Below are 17,695 nucleotides of genomic sequence, written 5' to 3' on the forward strand. Positions count from 1 at the left end.
ACCATGTGGTGGGCTGTAAAATTTAAGTCTGGGCTCATTTTAGAGTGTTGAAATCTTATATTGTTCCAATTTTCATCTATGTGCTGCCGAAGTAAGCACGAGTGTTGAAATCGGACTTGAGAACAAATCCGTAACAATCTTGAAAATCCCCCAAAATAACATATCATGAAAGAACCCATGCGCCTACGAAGAACTCACAAGGGAAACCAGGAACTATCGGACTGAATGATTCAAATTTGGGGGAAGCGGCTAAAGTTGTGCTCATAGGGAAACTGAGAGCTCTAGAGGACTCTACCGGGAGAGAAAAGCAGCACCCACAATCAATGACCCAAGGGTGTACCCTTACAAGCAAGAAAAATTAAGAATAAAATAAACCCAAAGCAAACAGAAGCAAGGAAATGGTGACGAGTAAGACAGAGTGAAGTAGGACACAGAGAAACGATGGAGCAAATCGACAAAGCGGAAAAATCAGTTCCTTGAGAGGCCTGATGAAATCAAAATGCACAAGCTAGCACTAGACCTCTTTTATTACTTTTTGTTTTTTGTGCTGACTGTGCATGAACTAGCTCACGGGGGCCACCGGGGGGAGGCAGAGGAGTGGGCACGGAAGACCCTCTGCAGCTCCTCCTTCCAGACAGGCTCCCCTCTGCTCCTAGGCATCACGCCGGTACCCCTGCTCACTGCTGGATCCTGCGGACACTCTGCACCTGGAAAGTCTGCGCGTGAGAGCCCCACTCTCGGAAGTGCTTGTAGTCGCCTGAGTGGTGATCGCACTCCAGCACGTACTGAAAGCCTCGGTAGCCGGGAAACTGGGAGCAAACCCAGCTGGGGAAGGGAAGAGCAGACCATTACCCTCGAGAGGCACCCACAAGGTGAGCACACAGGGATGAAGGGACTGGTGCTGCAGACACATTCCAGCCATCCCAGCCTTCCTTCGCTGCCCGGAATGTGCCCTGCTCTCCTCCTACACCCGCCCCACAACCTGGCCTGTGATCATGCTGTTCCCTCTGACAAGAACACCGTTCCAGCCATGTTTTGCCCAGCCCCTAACCAAGCTGTATTTATCCTCTTGTTCTGAGGACTGGTTCTCCAAATCAGGCCACACTCCTCCTGGTCCTCTGTAGCTCTCATATAATTAGACAATTATCAGATTGTTTATAAAATGTCAGCCTCCCGTGACAGCTGGGTGAGCTCCTGGGTATAGGGATGCATGTGTGTCTGGTTCATTGGGCCCTCTGGTGCACAGTGCAATGCCCCTGGCCACCAGGGCTAATACATACTAAAAGAAGGAAAGGAGGGAGGAAGGGAGGAAGTGAGGAATCATTCTCTCCCCTCCTCCCTTAGCCAGAAGCCCTTCCAAGGAAAAGGCTGTTGTTCTTTCCCTTCATTGACCTGTACATTGATCAGGACTGGACAAGAATTGGTGTCTCACTTTCTGAGCTTCCATTTCCCCCCTGTATGAGGGAAGTGGACTCAAGAATCACAAGAGGTTAAAAAATAATAATAATAATAATAAAATAAATCACAAGAGGTCCTACTGTGGAACAACAAAATTCTCTGATGGTTAAAAAACAAAGGGGAGCACATGAGTGGCTCAGTGGGTTAAGCGTCTGCCTTCAGCTCAGGTCATGATCCCAGCGTCCCAGGATGGAGACCCGTGTTGGGCTCCCTGCTCTGCAGGGAGTCTGCATCTCCCTCTCCTCTCCACTCTTGCTTTCTCACTCTGTCATTCTCTCTGTCTCTCCCTCTCAAATAAGTAAATAAAACCTTTAAAAACAAACAAGCCAAAAAACAACCACCACCCATAAAACAAAAAGCCACCTCTCACCTTCACTCCTGCCAGGAGCCAAAGGGCACCTAGAGGCCGGTTGCAATGGCCTCCCTAAGGAAAGCCCTCACATCTCACATTCACCCGCCAGCCACTGGGGGACAGGGTGGGAAGAGTCAGTCCCGTCTGGGCTTGAAGCTGGATTTAATCACCTCCCTCCTGGTGGTCTTGGAGCAGAATGCCTGAGCCACACCTATTTTTCTAGGGCTGGGCAACTGTTCTCTCCACCCCTCCACCTCTCAGGTAATGTGGGAATATGCTCACTCTGCAACGAGCACATGACCAGTCCTAGCCAATCAGACCACTCCCTTCCTGCACATGACAATTGGTTCAGGGTTGAGCACATGACCCAAGTTGGGCCAATGAGAACCTTTCCTAGAACCTTTGCGGGAATCAGTGAGACAGAGGCATTCTCTTGCCATGGGGTTGGCTGGAGTAAGGATGAAGCTGCACCGTCGCCTTTGCTTGGGAAGAGATTGCCTGTGAATATAATGACGAAGAACCCTACCTGTAGCACCTGGATCCAGCTGTTCCTGAAGCTGGTAACAAGGATCAATAAATATTATCTGGGCATAGTGTCAGTTTGATATGGGAGTCTGCTATTTGTTGTCCCACAAATTCTGCCTGAGACCTCTCTGTGCCTCAGTGTCCTCCTCTGGAATGTGGGTATCAGAGCCCCAAAATCCCCAGCACACAGTTTTCACAGCCTCTCCTTCCCTGTCAGGCAGAGCCTTGGATTCACTTACGCCCCTGAGTGCACGTGGAAAGACCCCACTTCATTGCCATCCCAGCCCATGGCCTGGAGGGAGGGGTAGTCATCACTCAGCTCGCCTTTCCTGCCCAGAAAGTTCTCTTGCTCGAAGATGGTCAGCCTCGAGTCACGGTGGTTCTGTAGGCAGAGGAAATGGTCAGACCTCCAGGCACCCAGCTGAGAACCCAGGTGCCTCTCCAGACACCCCTGCCCTTGTCCCCCCAAATCAGCCTTCCTTACATTTTGGAAGGGTAATAAGGCAACAAAACCTTACAAAAGGTGTGCACCATTTGCCCTTCCAGAAATGTACACAGAGAAAATAACTATGGGACAAATAAGCTGCAGGGATGTTCATCCCAGCCTTGAAGATGACAACTGAAAAGATAAGGGAGGAAGAGAGGAAGGAAATCAAGCCCGAAAGTCCCCAAATGGGGATCAGGTGGTTAACTGAGCTAAGAAGAGGATTATTGTGATCTGGGTTCAAATTCTGACTCCACACATACCAGCTGGGACATGTCACAATAGTGTTTCTCAGCTGTTTCCATACCCATAAAATGAAACTAACCGCCCCCACTTGTCAAGATTGTTTGGAGGACAAAGTGAAATCAGAAGCTGTAAACTGCATGAAATCAGGGATATCAGGGCGCCTGGGTGGCTCAGTGGGTTAAAGCCTCTGCCGTCAGCTCAGGTCATGATCCCAGGGTCCTGGGATCAAGCCCCGCATCAGGCTCTCTGCTCAGCAGGGAGCCTGCTTCCCTCTCTCTCTCTCTCTGCTTACCTCTCTGCCTGCTTGTGATCTCTGCCTGTCAAATAAATAAATAAAATCTTTTTAAAAAAAAGAAATCAGGGATAGCATGGTCACAGTCACAGTCCACCGTGGGTCCCTGTATCAGCACAATGCCCAGGCCATTGTGGAATACAGGAGCAAATGAACTTGCTCACAATTTGAAATACTGGGGATCTATGAACAATGATACTGTCAATGAGATTTAATCACCCGGGAGAATGACTGTGATCAATTTGCCCTGTGAGAAAAGCTGATTTCTAAGCCTGCATTTCTTTAATTCCATTTTTGTAACAAAGTTGCGAATGTGCCCAAATACATAGGAATAGGCATATAGGTGGATAGATACAGACACAGATGTGAATACAAGTTGGTGTAGGCAGAATCTGTGAATAAAAACAAGACCAAAGGAAGTCTCCAGCATTGTTAAGACTGTGCTTCTGGGGGCACCTGGGTGGCTCAGTGGGTTAAAGCCTCTGCCTTCAGCTCAGGTCATGATCCCAGGATCCTGGGATCGAGCCCCACATCGTGCTCTCTGCTCAGCAGGGAGCCCGCTTCCCTTCCTCTCTCTCTGCCTGCCTCTCTGCCTACTTGTGATCTCTGTCAAATAAATAAATAAAATCTTAAAAAAAAATACTGTGCTTCTGTTCAGTCATGTGGGTATAAGTGACTTTTCTTACTCTGTCATACTGGGTTTCTTTCTGAACTTTGGGTGATAAATCTATGTGCCTTGTATGATTTTTAAATCTGAAGAAAAAAAATACATCTTTTTAGCCTCAGCTCTTTCATCTGTAAGACAGAGCTAGTAATGCCCACCTCCATGCATACTCCATAAACAGTCGCTAGAGTATAAAATCAGGAACACTGATAAGGAATCAGGAAGAAAATAGAACCTTCCTCCCCATCTTGTCCTGCCAACCCTGGCACTCAGCTTCTCCTGGTATCCCCGAGTCATGAAAAGAGGGATGTGAAACATGCAGGGCCTCATATCATAACCAAAGTCGTGAAGGTCACAATGTGTGTGGTGATCTGGTCGATGCCACCCATTCTTCTTCCCCATGATGTGGTCCCATTTCAAGAAGAGACCAAGGCTCAGAGAGAGGAGGGAGGGATGCCAAGTCACAGAGACTGAAGAAGTAACATGAGAATTTGAACTCTGGTTTAGTCAGTTCCCAAACCCCACTGGGACGAGGTGGTGGCAGGACTCACGGCACAGGCCACTGGTCGGAAGGAGGTGAGCCTATCTGTGGGGTAAGCAGTGTTGCCACTCCAAGCATCCCAGCATGGGTACTCGCCCCGCTCCAGCACGTACTGCTGCCCTTGGAAGCCAGCATGCTCAAAGCCTACCCACCTGTGGATAGAGGGTAGAGAGTGCAAGAGGTAAGAGACCCCCTCATCCTGAGTTCTAGACCAATGGTTATCATTTGGGAGTTACCATTTGGGAGGCATTTAACCAATGTCTAGAGACATTTTTACTTGTCACACTGAGAGGAGGGAGGAGCCTGTACCCCTGTACCCCGACGCTGGAGGGTAGAGCTTCGAGCCACAGCCGAAGCATGGAGCAGGTCCTCAACAGCAGGGTGCCCACCACTCTTGCTGTCATCTGGCCCCTTTTGGTGTCATCCTGTGGGACAAGGGACACAGGAGGCTGCCACTATGATGACCTTGCATTTGCTGACTACTTAAGTAACAAACTGTCTTATGTAAGTAATAAACCTGAGCTTATTTTCTCCTTCCACACAGATTCTGTCAGTTTGCTGGACATATCCCTGGACAAGTCACTGCTCCCATCTAATCCCTAATTCCTCACCTGTAAAAGCAGAAGTGAAAAGAGTTTTTTCTCCCAGATGTGAGGTGCGTAAATACCACCCAAGAGGACCTTAGTGGCACTCACAAGCATAATATAAAGTGACTCCAAATCACATAGAGAGAACATTGTTCTCCTTCCAATCTACTTCCCAAACTTCTAGAAACTTCTAACCAGTATGGTAGCCACTGGCCACATAAAGCTAATTAAATTTAAAACATATAAAATTTAATTAAACTAAATTAAATTAAATTAAAAATTCAGTTCTTTAGATACACCAGCTACATTTCAAGTCGTCAATGGTCATATGTGGCCAGTGTTCAAAATCAGATAATGCAGACATGGAACATTTTCGCCTTTACAGAAAGTTCTACAGAAAAAGGTGCTGATATGGATAGGAGCCTCAGTGTGATATTAGTGTGTCATTAATACTTTCACATTTCATTAATCTCTCTCTTTTGCTTTTAACACAATGTATCCTATGCTCAGAGCCTCCAGCAACAATGTTCAACTAAAGAATAATAGCATTATTTTTTACTATATATATTTTTATAGTTACCTTCTATTTTTGGCAAGTGATTTTTTCTTTCTTTTTATGCTTAAGAGGAACATTTCAGACCCAACACTTGATTCTAAAAGTGTGATCCTACAAGACTCCCTCATCCAATGCTCAGGATCTATGTGAATGATGATACCTACATTTGCGCAGTGCACAACCTGCTTAACTTTATGCTACTGTCCTGCACACTGCCCAACACTTTGGACCCAAGGAAGGCACACTAGTATAGTTAGAGCCTGGGAAGGTAGGGCCAAGTACACCCCTTTCTAGACCTCTTCTTGTCCCCCTCCACCCCAACTCAGATCCCCCCACACACTCACGCGCCACTCAGCACTTTCAAAGATCGCACAGTCTCAAAGCCAAGCTCCAGCACACTGGGGCACTCCGCCGTAAACTCATGCTTCCGGCCCTGGAAGCCCTCCTCGTCCCACACCACAATCTGTGACAGAGAGAAAAGCAGGAGACTAGCATCAGAGTCCTGTGCGTGATGAGGGATTAGGAACTCACCGCAAGACTAACAGTGGGGCAGGGCAAGTAAAGGATAGCAAACTCAGATACCTCCAGGGGCCGGGTAGGTAAGGATGGAGAAGGGCCGCAGACTGGAAGGCACAGACCCCATAAATGGGTGATCTCTGTTCAGTGCCACCTGTTTTTGCCCCCTGGGAATGCCGGCCAGATTTTCCAATTTCTCAAGACAATCGCTCTATCTGGACTTTTCTGTGGACCCTCCAGTTTTTTGAAGGCTAATGATAAATTCCAAAAAAAATTTTTTTTGACACAGAGGGGACCAAAGAAACCCTGCCCAAAGACTGTGTGCAGTCACCAATTTGCCCTCTCTGCCGGAGTGTTGCTGGTTCAGTCTGGGGACCAGAAGACCCCAGTTCAACTCGAGACCCTGTGTGTAACTTTGGGCAAGTCCCTTCCCCTCTTTGAGCCTCGACGGCATCCTCTGCAAAAATAGAGCCTCATAACACATTCCCCAGAGTGAGGTGGGGATTCAACAGAGGAGATCGAGAGGGTCCCCTGGACCTGGGTTTGACCTCTGCACCCCCTCACTCCTCAGACACCACCCCCTCGTGCCTCTTCCTACCTTCCAGTGTCCTGCCGACTTGGTGCACTGGAGGGTCATGTCGCCAGCTTCCTACATGAGAGAAGAACATGATAACCACCCTGACCGTCTGCTGTCCTGAATGATAAAGTCTAGTTTAGGTAAGATCGGGATCCAGATGGGATCCAGGTAGGACTGCACTAGGTTTGCCCCATTCCTCTCTTTCCCAATCTGTGTCTTTCCATCTGTGATGAATGTCATCTACCTTACTTGCTTCCTATACACCACACCAAAACTTACCCACTTGGGGTCCCCTTGCCTCTGATCCCCACTCTGTATTAATTTATCCACTCACTGTGGGAAAACGTCTGTGGCTGCCAGTGGGATGGATCAACCTAGCCAGTGTTAGGGTGCTAGGTTTAAGAGAACCTCCCCCAGACAGCACCTGATGCAAGGAAGTGACTCTAATGGTGACAATCGAGGCAATAGGACTATAGGAATAATTTTGTTTTTAAATGAGGGTGACAGGTATTGGTCCTGACGGTGGGGACCTGACCTTGGTTAGGGTGAGGATGACATTTAGGATGGCACAGTGCTATCCCCAGGACTGGAGACCTGGTCTCCCCACCTCCCACGGTGCTCACTGGGAGCGTGGATCCCACCCCTTCTCCAAGCCTGGGACTTACCAAGATGGACCCAGAGAATATGACAGAACATGGTGGGACCAGCCGAGGTCAGGCTCTTATAGGCAGGGAGGGAAGAGGGCCCCTGGGAGACAAAGCTCCGACTCAGCATGCGAGCAGTCGAAACAAAAGCCAGTCCTGGCTGAAGTCCCAAAGGAGAGGTGTCAGCAGCGTTGGCTTCGGCTGGAAGGGAAAGAGTCAGGTGGCCTCCCTCAGGGATCAGCTATGAAGAAGAGAAGGGGAAGTTCTACCTTAATTAGCTCCATGGGACTCCTGATCGGAGCAGGAGAATGAGGCCTGGACAAGGAATCCAAAAACTTCACCCTTCCTAGCTGCACGACATGGGGCAGGTCATTGCTCCTCGATTTCTGCCTACAAAATAGGACAAGAATAAACCACATCACGGGGTTGTTGTGAGGTTATGTAACATGCCTGGCACAGAGAATGCATTCACAAATGCCACGTGCCATCCTCTTCCAGTAGGGGCAATCAGGGTTGGCTTCGTGTTGGAGGTGGTATTTATTTTTTTTTTTAAGATTTTATTTATTTATTTGACAGAGAGCGAGAGGGCAAGTGAACATGAATGCAGGTGGGGGAAGGAGCAGTAGGACAGGGACAAGCAGACTCTGCACTGAGCACAGAGCCTGATGCTCCATCCCACGGCCCTGAGATCATGACCCTAGCTGAAATTAAGAGTCAGATGCCTAACTGACCGAACCACCAGGTGCCCCTGGAAGTGGCATTTAACCTAGACTGTCTCCAAAGGGTAAGGAGGATGTGTACAAAGCGAGATGTAAGGAGTGTTTTTTCTAAGCAGAAGTGTGGAGGTGGGAACGTGGGGTGTATGTATGAGAAAGAGCTGGTAGCCCAGTTGGCTGGAGTTCAGGGACCCTGAAGGAGGGGGCCTGGCAAGAAAGGCAGGCTGAGCCAGGGTCTCCAGGACCCATAAAATTCAAAAAGGACTCCAGATGGTTCTGTAGGCAGAATAAGGAGCGGGTGGGTGTGAACGTGTTGTGTAAACAGTAGTACACCTGTCAGGTATCCCAGGTATCCCGGGTTTGTAAAACTCACTTTGAATACACACTCTCCCTACACTCCTACCCTTGGGGTTGACCCAAGGGGAAAGAGTGTGGCTGGAAACAAGACCACTCTTGTGGGTAGAGTCTAGCCCTGCCTCCTAATATCTGGTCGACCTGGAGGATGTCTGATATCAGCTCCTGGCCTGTAAGATGGCAATATTAGCTCCCTCCTGGGCTGGTGACATGCAGCCTTGTCAAATGCATGACTCTGATGAAAGGCTACCCTGAAGGTAAAAGGCTAGGGACCAGGCAGCCTGGCTCTGCATCCCACTCTGCGGGCTGGGAACTTCGAGCATGTGACTTAATCTCTCTGAATTTCAGTCTCCTCGTGTACAAAATGGCTATAAAGAAAATAAATAAATTGGGCTTAGCCTAAGAGATTGGGGTATTGTGAGGGTAAATGTGAATTACACATGAAAAGCACTTTCTGTTCGGAACCGCTCCTGAAACACAGAAAGCATTATGTGCCCTCTCATTGTCATCATGGTTGCTAATAATAAAAATGATTACTATTAAGATATCTGTGCCTTCATGTTAATTGCAGTGTTATTCACAATAGCCAAGATATGGGAAGGACCTAAGTGTGCAGCTATGGACGAAGGGATAAAGAAGATGTGATATAGACATGTATACATACATACATATGTATTTACTTAGCCAGGAGAAAGAGGAAAATTCTTCCATTTGCATTAACAGAGATGGACCTCAGGGGAGTTATGCTAAGTTAACTATGTCAGACAGAGAAAGACAAATACTGTCTCATATCACTTCTATATGAAATCTACAAAAGACAAACTCAGAAACTGGGCGTAAAATGATGTTTCAGGGGTTGGGGTGGGGGAAATGGGGAGATGTTGCTCAGAGGGGACAAGCTCCCAGTTAGAAAATTAGGAAGTTTGGGGATGTAGTAGTGTACAGAATGGTGATTATCCCTAATAATACGGCATCATGTACTTGAATGTTGTTAAGAGAGGAGATCTTCAGTGTTCTCAACCACAAAGGAGATACAGTGACTGTGATCGGAGGGAGGATGTAGCTAATACAATGGTGGTAATCATTTTACAATTCATGCATGTATCAAATCAATGCATTGTATATCTTATACAGTGTTATGTGTCAATGGTAACTTCAGCTACAATTGTAGCTGAAAAAATACCACTAAACAATTCTTCCCATAAAAGCAGGAGTGCATCATTTTCAAGAGCTAAGTTTCAGAACTTAGACTGTGACTCCCTATTCCGTTTCATCCAGGAGCCAACAAAGCTGAGAGCAGAGGAAAGGACTTGCCTTGGTTTCCTCATCTGCAAATGAGATTCATCCCGGAGACGCCCCCTCGTAGTGAGGATGACAGGACCCAAGTCAGTAAAATGCTCAGGGTGTAGCCACCCAGCCTGGGGGTGGCCAGCCTCTACCTCTGCCCCCACACTTTGGCAGGCAGCCCATGGCCACAGGGGACATGGAACTGCTCCAGACAGCCTGGCCTTAAAGCCCAGACCTGTGGGTGCCCCACCCCCCAGCCACAGGCATGTTGGCCCCTGTTCCAGTGGCTGCCCCATCCTGTGGTTCCTGCCCCCCTCCCAGGCCTTGGCCTGGGATAAAAGGCTGAGGGGGAGGCTGGGAAGTGAGGGGGTGCTGGGTGGGGTGCAGGAGCAGACGGCAGAGCTGGGCCCAGGCCCTGGTGATCTCAAGGCAGATCTGGGCTCTGTAGATGGCTAGGTCCTGGGACCCCCACGGAAGAGGCAGGAACCTGTGCCACCACCACCACTTGGGGGCAGGGACACCAGACTGTAGGCAGATCTGGCCCAACAGTTCCCTCAGCTCTACAGTGGGACCTTAGAGAAGTCACCTGTTCCAGCAGGGTCTCAGTTTCTCCATTTGTGAAAGGCAAGAATTGGATGAGAAGACTCCTGGTGTCCGTTCCATTGTTCTGAGTTTTTATTGCTCCATTTGACTTCTGTCTCTCCGTCTCCTCTGTCTCCTCCCCTACACTGCGCGTCTCTCCTCCTGCTCGAGTTCCATCATCTTCTCTATTTCTCTGTGGCTCTCCACTTCTCCCAGCCAGTCACCCTATTTCTCTCCCCCAATCCAGCTTCCCCTTGCTCCCCCTGGACCCCAGCTTCCACTGGCAGAACCTCTTAGTCCGCCCAAATTGATTGAGGGTGCCTTCTGTGCCAGGCCCCATGCTCGGTGCTGGGGTCCAGCAGAGCACAAGAAATGGTGGGGTTCGGAGCTTCCCCAAGGAAGTGCTGAGATGGTCAGGCATGTTCCCAACCACCAGCTCTGTCCCTGGGATCAGGGTATGGAGGGGAGTTTCTACAGGCAGATCAGGGAAGAGCAGGGGAGACATCTGGGCCTAATGTGGGTAGAGGAACAGGACTCGGGCTTTGAACATTCAACTCACCTGAACACAGCCCCCCCACCCCCACGCCTCTATCCTGACTTCTATACCTGGGGCAGAAAGTCAGGCCAGAGCCAAAGTCAGATAGCATGAGAGTGAAGCAGACAGGCTCCCCAGGCCAGCCTGTGGGGGCAGTTCCTGGCTCTGATCTCTCTGTCAGAAAGCTCACTTGGCCCATCTGTGAAATGGGTACTAAAAGTACCGAATAAGGTGGATCACCCTGGGGCTTGACCAAGACTATGTAGTGGGTAGAGCGTGTCTGCAGCTGCAAACGCGAACACTCAGCAGGTGGGGCTGTTAACATCACACTCACATCTGCCCTTACAAAGCATTTTCTGATCTGCTGTGCTCCTTGTCTCCCAAATATCCCACCCCCTGGGGCTCCCCAGTATCGGCAGCCAGCAGGGACCCCGTGGGCCCAGCACAGCTGGGGTATTAGAGACAGGCCTCTGGCTAGGGGCCAGGCCCAGGGCAAGGTGGAGTGGCAGATGGCCAGGGTTTCTGCTGTGCGAGCTGGGCCCACAATGGAAAGTGCTGCCCTCCACAGTAACCCAGGCAAGATCAGGGCCCCAGGGGCCTCTCCCTGCCCCGAATGTGCTGAGCCAGCTCATGCTTTGTGCCACAGACCATGGGCCCTGGTGTCTGCCAGACTATAAAATGGGGGGTCGGCCCCCAGTCACCCACTGCACCAGCCCACCCGCCTGACCGCCTGCCTGTCCTTCAGCAGGAAGTAGCAGGTCCCCAGGTAAGAAGGGGACCCAGCAGCTGCTGAGAGCCCCAGGGGAGGGGAGAAGACAGGACAGGGGAGGCAGAGAGAGGGGGAGCAAGAGAGAGCCATGACAGAAGAGAGAGAAAGGCAGAGAGAGAGAGAGAGAAGATAAAAGTAAGCAGAGAAAGGCAGAGAGAGGAAGAGAGGGAGGAAGGAGAGAGAGAGAGAGAGAGAGAGAGAGAGAGAGAGAGAGAGAACATCAACATCCCCATCAACATCCCCAGGAAGGAAGGAAGCCAACTGCCAATTCAAGGGAATGTTGATTCACAGAAGGACATAGGGGTTGTTGGGGGGGTAAGCAAGAGCTTGCAAGTCACAGATGTGGTGCAGATGTCTGATTTGCCTGGAGTGGGCAGAGCACAGCGAAGAAACAGTCCTCGGGGAACGTGGGGGAGGACGAGATTCTTCTTACAGAAAGTGTTCAGAAGTCAGCTGGACCAGAGGGTTTCCATCTGTGCTGCCCGGGAATCCTCAAATCCCAGGAAATTGTCTCCAAAATGAAAGGGGGGCCCAGGACAAGATGTTCTTCACTCAGTGGTGTCCGCACCCCCAAAACAATGAGGAACTAGATGCATTGACCAGAGCCCTCTCCAGACAGCGCCCATGTAGTCGTGGTCCCCATTTCAGAAAACCCCCAACACACTCTGAATCCTTCCTTTTGGCTCCCCCTTCATGCCCCAGTCCCAGGCCTGTGTCTGCATCCACACACCCGTTCCTGGACTACGCCAGAGGGAACTGAGTCAGGATCCAGCATGCATTCATCCCCTGAACAGGTGTCATCGGAGAATCTCCTACAGGAGATGCTGCTGGGCCAAGTGCTGGGGACCGAGGGGTGGATTCGTCCGAATAAGGAAACAGCAGAGCAATTAATAACCAGGTTGCTGGGTCCATCTGCTTGTGTCAAAACCCAAATCTTAACTCTGAGCAGTGGTGTGCACTTGGGTGGGTCCCTTCCCCTCTCTGAGCTCAGAGGGGATGCCATGGCACTCACTGAGTGACGTCAGCCTTCATTCATAGGCGTTAACAGGCCTGGTGTACCCTAAAAACTCCAAGAGCGGTCATGTTGTTGTTAATCTGGTGGGGCTGATTGATATCACCCCAACAGAGAAACGACGGTAAGCGGTGTGCACAGCTAAGGGACGCAAAGGAAGGACATAGTGGGGAACAGGGATGGAAGGGAAGGTGTGGCTGGTGGAAGGACCGGCAGGAAGGCATTTCAAGGGTGCATGGTCCCTAGACCACAATTTTAGAAAGAGAAGAGAGAAAATGAGTTCAAAGAAGGCTGCAAACATCTAGTGGCAGGATGCGAGACGGGGGTACAGCTTGAGGGTGCCATCCCTGAGTGACCTAGGCCGAAGTTTTCTTTATAGGGGTTTGCAGGTGGGGACCATGTCTCAGGCTGTGAAGGCCTCTGCTACGGCTGCCGTGAATCCAGGGCCTGATGGGAAGGGGAAGGGCACCCCGGCCACAGGACCTGCCCCCAGCCCCGGCCCTGCCCTGGCCCCAGCCTCCGTGCCAACAACCAAAGCTGGGGACCTGCCTCTTGGCAGCTACAAGGTACACACCCTGAGGTATAGGGGATGGGCTCCACCCCAGCACGTCCTCCCCCCTGCTCCCCTCTCCCCTTCCCTTCTCTTCCCCTCCCCTTTCCCTCCTCCCTCTCCACTTAGCCACCCAGCCAGCCTGCACCAGCCTGTGCTCAGAGTTTCTCAAAAGTGAGAAACCACCAGCCCTCCCCAGAGGCACTCTAGGAGCAGCAGGTGGCCTCAGACCTTCCTGAAAATTCTTCAAAGCAGAGAGGACTGAAAGAACTTCCCCAGTCCCTGGGGTTGGGGTTGGTCTGGTTTCAGAGCTGTGGTCATTTCACAATGCTGGGTTAGGGACAAGGGCCCACGGGGTCTACACCTGCCCTTGTCGTTTCGTTAGTTCGTTAATCACTCATTTGTATTTAACCTTGACTAATACAACAGTTGCCTGCAAACTCACCCCCACCCCCATTAAAAGCCAGAACCTGGTAAACACCCTCTAACCCTGAAGTCTCCCTCATGAGCCCACCACTCCTCTCCCCTCCTTAAGGCAACTGCCACTGTCACCTCTCCCCGCCAGCCACCTGCATGCATTTTTACGCAGTATTCCTTTGAAAGAAATTCCTTTCTTGGCATTTTACATGTTTTTAACTTCTTGAAATACGCCGTATGCAATCATTCTGGGTTTTTATCTTTCCTTTTCACCTACTATGAGATCGCTAATTTGGGTCACTCGTGTTGGCAGCTGTCTGATACTTCAGAATGGGACCGTCGGGTTGGTTCTAGCTCTGCTGTGGAGTATGCTGTGGCCAGGATGTCCTTATCTACATCTCCTGAGGCCCACCCACCAGAAGTCCTCTTGGAAGGACAAGTGTAGGAGCAAAGTGCTAGGTCAAGAGTATGTGGAATTCCTCCTCATAGAGCTGGGGAAACTGAGGTCTGGAGAAGGAAGGCACTTGCCTCAGTTGACGTGAATGGCAAGGTTTTCCCAACTTGGGACAATGAGCAGATGAAAACCCAATACAGTGGAGGCTCAGTGAAGCAGGGATTAGCCCAAGTTCAATGCAGAGGCCCCTAGGTTGAGGCAGGTGGACTGGCGAGTGTTTTCTGAGCCTCAGCTCTAAGGCAGATACTGAGGCCAAGGCTGGAAGTGCAGAATTAGATCAACCCCACACCCTGCCCTGGAGGAGCCCTTGGTCTTTGGAGGTTGAATAAAGGGGGAGAGGGGGTGCATAGAGAGAGACCCGGAAGCATAGCAGCAGTGACTATTACTTGTGCTAATAATAGCAGCCTAAGTACCGTGCAAGAGGACTCAACCAAACCCACATGGGGTGAGAGCATCAGGGAAGACTTCCTGGAGGAGGTGACATCTGAGCCTAGAGAGGACAGGGAACATGAACTCCAGGATAGGGATGTATGGTGGAGAGGGCACTCCAGGAAGAAGGAACAGCAGAGGAAGGAAGGAAGGAAGGTCGATCCATCAGTCCCTAATGATGGTGCAGACCCTAAGCTCAGAAGTGGAAGGAAGGGAGGACAGGATTGTTTCCCAGAATTTCGTTCATGGCCCACTCTTTTATGATCTGCTTTTATTTATGTAGGTACTTAACAAAGTCTTGGCCTGGAGCCTCTCCAGATGGAAAGTGTACCTCCTCCCCCTCACTCTGCACCCCTTTCCCCCCGGGATGGGGATATTCTCTCTCCTGCAGCTGGTGGTCTTCGAGCAGGAGAACTTCCAGGGCCGTCGTGTGGAATTCTCTGGGGAGTGCTTGAACCTGGGAGACCGTGGCTTTGACCGAGTGCGCAGCCTCATTGTCACCTCGGGACCGTGAGTGCGGGGTGGGGGGAGGACGTTCCCAGGGCCAGGGGAAAATAGTAAGGAAACAGCAGCGGCCATTCACTGGGCACCTGCTGCTTGCCCCGCCACTATGCTAGCCGAGACACATCTATCATTTCCGGTCCTCACTTCAAACCCAGGACAGAGGTATTATTCCCCTTCCCATTTTACAGATAAAGAAACTGAGGTTCAGAGAGGGGATTTGGTCAGCATCAGGTTACACTCAGGGAGTCATGATTCTGGGGGAGAAATGCTATCTCTCTATAGGAAACCTGAGGCGCTGAGGGCAGGAGGAGACCAGAGGGCCAAGGACCCACAAGCTAACCCCTCTCCTGGGCATCAAGCAGCCCTACAAGAAATAATACGCATCTGTTGAACACCCACGAGGTGCCAGACACTGACCGAGGGCTTTACCTAGATGATCGCTGTGTAAGGCACGGACTATTCTTATGCCCATTTGACAGTTGGGGAAACAGAGGCTCAGAGGGGTTAAGTCCCTTGGCCAATGATGCAGTGGTGAGTGGCAGAGCCTGGAATCAACTCAGGTCAATCCTGTCATCCACAGTGCTACTCCACTGCCTGCCCCTGCCTCTCTGGGCTTCTCTGGGCCTTAGGGACCGCCATGTAAAGCAGGAGCACTTGTCCCTTGCACAAAGTGGCTGTACCAGCTCCAACCCCTGTGGGCTGAGGTCAGCACACAGAACAAGGCCCACATGGCCCTTTTGCCTCTTGTCTCACCAGCCCCAAACCCCCAAAGGCTATGCCCAGCAACGTGGGCCTACAGTACAAAGGGCAGAGATGGGCTTTGAAGTCAGTCAGGTGTGACTTCTAGTCTTACCTCCCTCAGTCACCTTGTACAGTCTCTGAGCCTCAGTTTCCTCATCTCTGAAATGGGGAGACTAATGGTCCCCACTAATCTCCCCTGGATTATGCCAAGGCCTGGAGGAGATAAGGCAGCATGGGCCTGGCCCTTTGTGAGTGTCCCAACATAGCAGGTGAAAGGGATGACTGTTTACCCTCTCCACTGTCCTGTGAGTTCAGCCAAGTCACCCTGGTCCAGGGATAGGTGGTGGGGAGGGGCGCCCTTTTGCCTCCTGCGCCCACCCCCACCCCAGTTTGGTCAACACAGTCTGAGCCCTACCCCCAGCCCCAAAGCCCAGCTGGGAACAGAAGCTGCGGATGTGGCCAATTTGGGTTTTCAGGCTTTTTTTGGTGACAGTGACTCAAACCCAGAGTATTTCTCCTCCAGCAAAGAAGCAGCTGGTTTTCAGTGTGTGTTCTGGGGCTGCGCCATAGGAAAGAGAACAGGGGCTGTGGTCAGTGTCACACAGCCTTGGGTCTGTGTCAGGTCCCTCAGGGCTGTGGGAGAGACTGTAGTAGAAAAAGGATGGAGAGGGTGAGGTGGGCTGGGGAAGGAGGGGTGAGGGGTGCCCTCAACCCAGAATTGGGGAGAGGGGCAGGGCGTGAAACTTAGGAGCCTTCACCCTGACCCCTGACAGCATCCCAGGACCTTTGCTGGTGACTTTACCCCTCTGAGCCTCAGTTTCCATATCCGTAACTTAATATCCCTGCCCTACTTCTCTCCTTGCTCAGAAGGCACCAGGGAGCTACAGGAGAGGAGAAAAAATATTGAAAGAAATATTTACAGTTCCTCATTCTTATAACAGGTTCTCACTAGGTGTTATGACTCCCATAGTTATGACAGGGGTGAATTTGGGGAGACGTGGCAGGGTGGCAAGATCAGTATCTGTCCTTCCATAAATTCAGACCTCCAGCAGCTGTCCTCCCTTTTTAACCATCAAAGATAGTATTCATTGGGCTTTCTCTGCACTGGACTTGCTCTGTGCATTCCTTTTTAGACCTTCATAACATCCTGACAAGGTACGTGTCATCTTTCCTCTCATCTCCTGAGACTTACTGAGCTTGAGTGGCTTGCCCAAAGTCATGCAGCAAATAAATGATAAGCTGGAATTAGAACTTAGGTCTGTCTGTTTCCAGAGTTCATGCTCTTATCTCCTGACTGGCACCATTTTCCAAGACTTCCTTCCCATCCATCCATCCATCCATCCATCCACCCACCCATCCATCCATCATCCATCTACTTACCATTCATTTATGCATCTGTCTATGCATCCATCCATCCATTCATTTTCCATTTATTCATCCATCTGCTTACCACTCTCCCTCCTTCCTTCTAGCCATCCATCCATACATCCATCCATCCACCCAGCCATCTATCCTATTACGCATCTATATACCTACCTATCCACCCACCTCTCCATCCATTCACCTACCCATCCACTCAACCATAACTCCATCCATCCATCCATCCATCCATCCATCCATCCATCCATCCTCCATCTACTTACCATTCATTTTTCCATCCGTCTGTCCATCCATCCTTCCAATCATTCATTTTTCATTTATTCATCCATCTGCCTCCTACTTTTCCTCCCTCCCTCGATCCATACATCCATTCATCCACCCAGCCATCTGTCCTTTTACGCATCTATCTACCTACCCACCCAACCCCCTACCTATCCATTCATCTACCCATCCACTCAAACATTACCCTTACCTTCCTTCCTTCCTTCCTTCCTTCCTTCCTTCCTTCCTTCCTTCCTTCCTT

General features: G+C 50.5%; 2 protein-coding genes across 2 annotated transcripts in view; one reads left to right on the forward strand and one right to left on the reverse strand.

The window, feature by feature from the left end:
- Positions 1–509: 509 nt before the first annotated feature.
- LOC111160007 (crystallin beta A4) lies at positions 510–7,478 on the reverse strand. Its single transcript, XM_022522770.1, has 6 exons — positions 7,464–7,478; positions 6,820–6,870; positions 6,050–6,168; positions 4,573–4,714; positions 2,575–2,717; positions 510–825 (listed from the first exon to the last, which is right to left on the reverse strand). The coding sequence occupies exons 2-6, from the start codon at positions 6,856–6,858 to the stop codon at positions 678–680; spliced, it is 591 nt and encodes a 196-aa protein (XP_022378478.1). The 5' UTR covers positions 6,859–6,870; positions 7,464–7,478; the 3' UTR covers positions 510–677.
- A 4,151-nt stretch (positions 7,479–11,629) lies between these two features.
- Positions 11,630–17,695, forward strand: part of LOC111160060 (crystallin beta B1) — a 13,189-nt gene continuing 7,123 nt past the window's right edge. Inside the window, exons 1-3 of the mRNA XM_022522869.1 lie at positions 11,630–11,682; positions 13,077–13,263; positions 14,939–15,057. Of these exons, the coding sequence (XP_022378577.1) occupies positions 13,096–13,263; positions 14,939–15,057 (287 nt within the window). The 5' untranslated portion in view covers positions 11,630–11,682; positions 13,077–13,095. The remainder of the gene's footprint in view (positions 11,683–13,076; positions 13,264–14,938; positions 15,058–17,695) is intronic.

Source organism: Enhydra lutris, unplaced genomic scaffold (genome assembly GCF_002288905.1).
Source record: "Enhydra lutris kenyoni isolate GAN:26980312 unplaced genomic scaffold, ASM228890v2 scaffoldscaffold73, whole genome shotgun sequence".
Lineage (NCBI taxonomy): Eukaryota > Metazoa > Chordata > Mammalia > Carnivora > Mustelidae > Enhydra > Enhydra lutris.

Bases quoted from the DNA above. Each gene is read 5' to 3' on its own strand.
- LOC111160007 (XM_022522770.1), bottom strand. From the start codon at position 6,858: ATGACCCTCCAGTGCACCAAGTCGGCAGGACACTGGAAG. The intron at 6,169-6,819 runs GTAGGAAGAGGC...TCTCTGTCACAG, and splicing joins AGTCGGCAGGACACTGGAAG to ATTGTGGTGTGGGACGAGGA. The intron at 826-2,574 runs GTAAGTGAATCC...TCCCTTCCCCAG, and splicing joins TTCCACGTGCACTCAGGGGC to CTGGGTTTGCTCCCAGTTTC.